Here is a 6127-nt window from a genome sequence, read left to right as displayed (position 1 = left end):
TGGTCGTTATTCTTGGTGCAGATCTGGCAACCCCGAAGGCTTCCGCGAAGCAGTGAGATCATAAGGAGGGGAATCGGGGATGGCAACTCGTCTGGCGTGGCTGAAAGAAGACAAGCAGAGGTATGTTCTCGATTTAACTCAAGATGAATGAGAAGTGTTTAATGCGTCGTAAACGCTCTCCGACTCGAAGTGTTGTTTTGTTTTTCCACCCACAGTGACATTTAAAGCCTGAACTTCTGATCCTCCAGATTGTCTCAGCGTGTACAGCCATGGAGGGTCTGAAGCACATTTTCACTTACACCAGCAAGGATTTTGTGTACGAGGTGTGCCGGCTGGAAGGAAAGGAGACCTGGGGTGCGTCCAGGTTTGATGTAGCCCTGAGATGTGGCTGGGTGGAGAAGATGAACCGCGGGCTTTTCAGATATCATTTGGGGGATCTGGAGACGCGGGTGTTACCCGGCGAGTGTGGATATGTCGCCCAGCTCAACATTCAGAGAGGCATCGAAAGGAGAAAGCCTCAGGTAATCCTGAGCGTTCAACAGCAGTTCGACCCCAAACTCTTTAACTTCAACAAAATCAATTCAGCGGAAATCTTGTTTGAAATGCACAAAGCTGAAGTGATTTCCGCTGAGGAAGGACGTGCTCCAAACGGATCCTGTGCCTCATGTGCTGTGATCATAAACGCGAGTCCGTTAGAGTTTGGTCACTGCCTGCTGGTACCCGAGCCTTCCCGGTGCCATCCTCAGATCCTAACGCCTCTAGCGCTCCAAATCGGGGTCGAATCCTTGTTTCTTAGCGCCGATCCCGGATACCGAGTCGGGTTTAACAGTCTCGGGGCGTTTGCCTCCGTTAATCACCTACACCTCCATGGATATTACTTGAATCACGCTTTACGGATCGAGTGCGCCCGCGCAGAGCTCATCTTTCCCAGCAAGAGCTTGTACCGGCTTGTGGACTTTCCGAAAGCATTCATGTTTTACACGGACGGCCACGAGGATGCGCGCGCCACCGCCGCCACCGTCTGCAGGCTCACCGACCTTCTCGTAGAGAGAAACATTGCCCACAATGTCTTCATGACCCGAGGCTGCCATCCAGAGAGTGAAGATGAAGCTGTGTCCTCCCTGCGCCACGGAGTGCGCATCTTCATCTGGCCTCGAGTGTCGTGTTTTGGGGCGAAAGAGGAGTCAGCCTTTAACGTGGCTCTGTGTGAACTGGCCGGCCATCTTCCGTTTAAAAACAGAGAGGACTATGAAGGCTTGGACGAGGATGGGGTCAAAGCAATTGTTCAGAGGTACCTCCTCAGTGACGAAGAGTTTGCTGACTTAGAAAAACAAATTGTTGAAAAATTACAAACAGCACTTGACCAGACTGCTGACTATTTATAAATGTGCTGTGTGTAGTTATGTGTTTCTAGATGTTGCCTATAATAACCGTAGGACCTGGATGGCAGACTTTCAGTAACACTTGTCCTGGTCAGGGTCGTGCATGGTGACCTTAGAAATATTGACTTGCATCTGATCAGGATATTTTCTGCAGTTTGCCTCAAAGGCAGCAGGGGGCTCTAGAAGAATGTCTTGACTTATTCCGTTATACATAAGTGACTTGTATTCACAATATAGTGCTTTTCCGCTGAGCAGTGCTACATGGCATGTTCCCAAAAACCCATCATCTTCCAGTTTGGTCATTTTGCCAATTCTCACCCATTAGCTAGCTCTTCCCATCACACACCACCAACCTCTGATACATCCTCACAGATACAATGCTCATGCTGTGCCAGTTATTGTGTCAGATACTTAATAAAACAAATAGCCTGGATAGTCTGATAGCCTAGACTAACTAATTTAATATTGACAAAAGCTTACACTGTGAAAGAAAATTGACTAGCTAATGAATCCTTGTGTAACCCTAGACAATGCATGGACAACCTAACATCAGTTACTCTCATTACCTTTTAAAGTAATGAAATAAAGCTTGTACAATAGAGAAGCACAGAATATCAGAATACCTTTCTGCTTTTTGAGAACAAATGTACTACATGACAATCAGAAAACCGTCATTGTACTGTACTTATTGTACCACTGTTTTTGTACTGTTCTTCCTTGTTTTATCTGCTTTCATAATATGTGTATTTTAGGATCATATTTTAATGACTAGGTTAATAAATTAACAGTAGTCTGTATAGTACTGTTCTAATTCTAAAGAACAAAAAGAACCTGAAAAACAAAGAAACGTGAAAGTAATACAAGCAAGGTGGGACAGATGATCTACTGTCTTTTATCAAATGCCAGGAGAATAAAATTCTCTGTTTACTGCAGACTTCGTCATTTAGTCATAAATAAAGGATGTGTGCAATCTTTGCCTACTGGTAGCACTTGTACAACAGTAATGAGTCTACTCAGCTTTGTGCATGTGTCTGTTCTGTTTGTATAACTTCAGAATGCTTGAGTTTTTATGAGTGATGTTTTAAGGGATTTGTTGTCTGCTGCTGATAATCAGTTGGGGGTGAACCTAACAATCTATGTATGGCACTGAATGCACAGCACTGTTAACAACTATTTTGTGAGCTGCTTCTGAAGTATAAAACAAAACAACAAACACTTCTACAATGTGTGTGTCTGTGGTTTGTTGAATCGGTGTCCATATGAAACACTGAGGATTCATTTATGCCTAGTGCTTTTCTAGTGTGTTTTAAATCTGAAAAAGTATTATTATTATTAGTAGTAGTAGTAGTAGTAGTATGACCTTGGTTATTTAAATATTTGCTCTCTGCATCTGAGAGAACTGTCTCTGCTGTCAAATCCCAGGCAAAGACAAATGTGAGTGGCAAGAAAAAATAGAGTATTTGATAAGGTCTTTTCTTGATAAGATAAGATAAACTTTATTGATCCCACAGTGGGGAATTCACTTATCACAGCAGCTCACAGACGGTTAAAGTGCAGGTATTAAAGACTAACAATAGGAAGAAAGAAAAGTTAAAGCTATAACTATATATACACCTCTGTTTTAAGGGACACTCTTTGATGAGTTAATCAGCAAGAATGTCTTGATTATGTGATTTCTCATTATAAAGGGTAATACTGTAAAGTGATGGTAAATTATTACATTCTACATTTTCCATACAGAGAATGGAGAGAATTACTAAAATGGTTAGTTATAAGGCATGCAATACCTCTTTTCATCCACAGCAGGGAGCTGCTGGTCAGTTCTCAGGCTTTCTGTCTGTCACAGAGAGTGAGTTTAGGCACCAGCACTGAGAAGGCCTATGTGGGATCTGCTGTGACCTAAGCTCCCACAAATACGACAGGTTCTCAAAGTTCAGTGGACAGGTCTGTCAGTTTCAGTGAGCAGAAATCTTAGAGAGACAGTTGTATTACATCAAAGAAAACACTAAACAGTGTAACTGCTCTCCAGGACAGAACAGAATGGTGAACTTGACTAATCAGTCATCCCCTCCTCCACCACAACCTTATGAAACTGAATTTGTTTAAAGAAATTGCGGGGAATTCATCAAAGTGTAGATTCCTTTAGCTTATACTTGTTTGGTTGCATGTTACTTGGTAATAAAGTACATTAATGCAGTTTTCCTGTAGTATTTCATTTGCTCTCATCTGCATTTTAGGAACAGGCTACCACCATGTAAACTTGTTCATACTCGATCATTCATCTTCACTTTATCCAGAGCTTATCCTTGGAACAGTGGCCATGAGGCAGGAATACACCCTGGATGGGATGCCAGCCCACACACATTCGCACACTCACTCACTCATAGGGGCAATTTAGAGTAGCCAATCCACTTGCCAGCAAATTTTGTGACAGTGGGAAGAAAACTTTTTCTAGAGGAAACCCACATGGACACAGGATGAAGATCCACAGAAACACCACACAGACAGTAACCTGAGCTCAGAATCGAACCAGGGATCCATGGAGCAGCAAGACCACCTGTGTGTTCAGACTGGGTAATAGATGTCAGGTATACAAAGGGGAAAAAATATAAACCACTATTCTCAATACTGTTTACCTGATACTTTGACAGAATTGAAGGTGAAAACAGAATCTGAAAACAGAAAGGCTACATTTCTATAGTAGATGCATCCTAACAGCTACTATGTGCTTCACCTTCATATTCATCCTAAATGTCCATTAACCAAAAATATTGAGCTAATAGCAATCCTGTGGTCAAAAACTGACACCGATGAAGTTCTAGAGAATGATTAGCACAAATTGTGCATGGTGGAAAAAAAGGAGCTATAGTTTGTGCACTATCTACTTACCAAATGTACAAACAGGTCAGAAATATGGTGACACAAAATGTAAACAAACCTCTCTTCAGTGCATGAAATCATGGAAATCAGCCAAGCATGGAGCTAAATAATATGTCTATAATTATATAAATAAACAGATTCAAATGGCAATTATTTTTGTTCTTTAGCCCAGGTATCTAGAATATATTGTATTTCTGCAGCACTCAAACTATCTGGCAATCATTTTGTCAATTTAGCCAACTTACATGTAAAAACTGTATCTTTGGTTCATTTTCTGCACCAGTGTGTTAGCTGTGTTCACACTTGCTCAAACAAACTGAAACCAATGGGGATAAACACACCTGGGTTCAATTAAACTGACTAAATATTGCATGGGCAGCATAGTGGCACAGCAGGTAACATTGATGCCTCACAGCTACACAGTCTCTGGTTTGATCCAGAGATAGGGTTACTGTTTGTGTGGAGTGCTGAAGGTGAATGAATTAATATTGCATAGGTAAAAGAGCCCTGATAAAGTGGCCAATGGGAGTGTGTGGTGTTTTATACCTGGTACCAGCAGAATGACCACTACTATGCCATTACTGTGGCAGAGCTGTGCTGACCATGTTCCACTGCACAAATAATATTTTACAGAATTCGTTATTTTACAGAACATGTTACAGAATATAAAATATACTTTGAATGTTACATTTTGTTTCCCAAAAGATAAATTACCATGTTTATGAACTTGCAGTAGAGGTATACAATACTGGCTACTGTCTGCTATTCAGGCCGCACTGCTCTTTACACACCCAGTGTCTCCCTGGAGGCTCAAAAATGCCCTGCCTCCAAATTCACCTGCTGCTCCTATGTGCATAGCAGAAGGCTTACATAACCACCTGACTACAAAACAACTAATACACAATCCTTTTCCAGAAGCCCCTTAACTTTACTAAAAAAAAACAATCATGAAATAGAAAGGAGCAAAAGGACTGAGCAGATAATACATCACTAACTGCTGACAAGACATATAAATGACAAAAAAGCAATATGTATTTTGCCATTAAGCCACGAATTAGCATTTTAGTCTATTATACTGGCAACCACTGGCATTCATTCATTGGCATGGAAGGCATGAATCTAGAGCCTATCCCGGGAACACTGGAGGCGAGGCAGGAATACACCCAGCTTATATTTGGGGGTGGGAGGAAACCGGAGAACCTGGACAAACCAGTGCAGACATGCTCCACATGTTCATGTGAGGTATAACCTGGACTTAGTTCAACTGTTGTTGAAGTCCTTATTTATCAGAGTGCAATATTATAAACAGTTCTGATACTCTCACTTTCTGGTACAATTACTGCTATAAATACGGGGGCAGTTGTGGCCTAATGGATAGAGAGTCGGCCTTGCAACCCGAAGGTGAACCTGAAGGTTGTGGGTTCGAGTCTCGGGTCCGGCAGGGATTGCAGGTGGGGGGAGCGAATGACCAGCGCCCTCTCCCACCCCCAGTACCACGACTGAGGCGAGACCCTTGAGCAAGGCACCAAACCCCCAACTGCTCCCCGAGCAAAAAAGGCTGCCCCCTGCTCCGGGTGTGTGTTCACTACTGTGTGTGTGCACTTGGATGGGTTAAATGCAGAGCACAAATTCCGAGTATGGGTCGCCATACTTGGCCACAAGTCACTAAATGTGATGATTTAGTCAGGTGTACCTAGTTTTTTAAAGGAAAAGTAGCAGAATTGTTTTTAAATATTGTGTGGATTATAAACTGAACTTAGTTCAACTGTCATTTAAGTCCTTATTTATAAGTACACAAAATTATAAATAATGCTGGTAATTTCACTTTAGGATACTAAATACTAAATACTAAATCTATTGCAGTG

General features: G+C 41.9%; 1 protein-coding gene across 2 annotated transcripts; it reads left to right on the top strand.

Moving 5' to 3' along the window:
- gdpgp1 (GDP-D-glucose phosphorylase 1) lies at nucleotides 1-2314 on the top strand. Of its 2 annotated transcripts, none has more exons than XM_026918850.3 (2): nucleotides 1-120; nucleotides 249-2314. In XM_026918850.3, the coding sequence occupies exon 2, from the start codon at nucleotides 270-272 to the stop codon at nucleotides 1383-1385; it is 1116 nt and encodes a 371-aa protein (XP_026774651.3). In that variant the 5' UTR covers nucleotides 1-120; nucleotides 249-269; the 3' UTR covers nucleotides 1386-2314. The 2 variants fall into 2 exon arrangements, with proteins under 2 accessions (XP_026774651.3, XP_026774650.3); XM_026918849.3 differs by having other exon boundaries at nucleotides 216-2314.
- Nucleotides 2315-6127: the final 3813 nt, after the last annotated feature.

Source organism: Pangasianodon hypophthalmus, chromosome 9 (genome assembly GCF_027358585.1).
Source record: "Pangasianodon hypophthalmus isolate fPanHyp1 chromosome 9, fPanHyp1.pri, whole genome shotgun sequence".
Taxonomy (NCBI): Eukaryota; Metazoa; Chordata; class Actinopteri; order Siluriformes; family Pangasiidae; genus Pangasianodon; species Pangasianodon hypophthalmus.
The sequence above is the reverse complement of the archived record's forward strand: the minus strand, read 5'-3'. Positions and strand labels throughout refer to the sequence as shown.

What these genes read in the sequence shown, in the direction of transcription:
- gdpgp1 (XM_026918850.3), top strand. Translation starts at nt 270, where the DNA reads ATGGAGGGTCTGAAGCACATTTTCACTTACACCAGCAAGGATTTTGTG.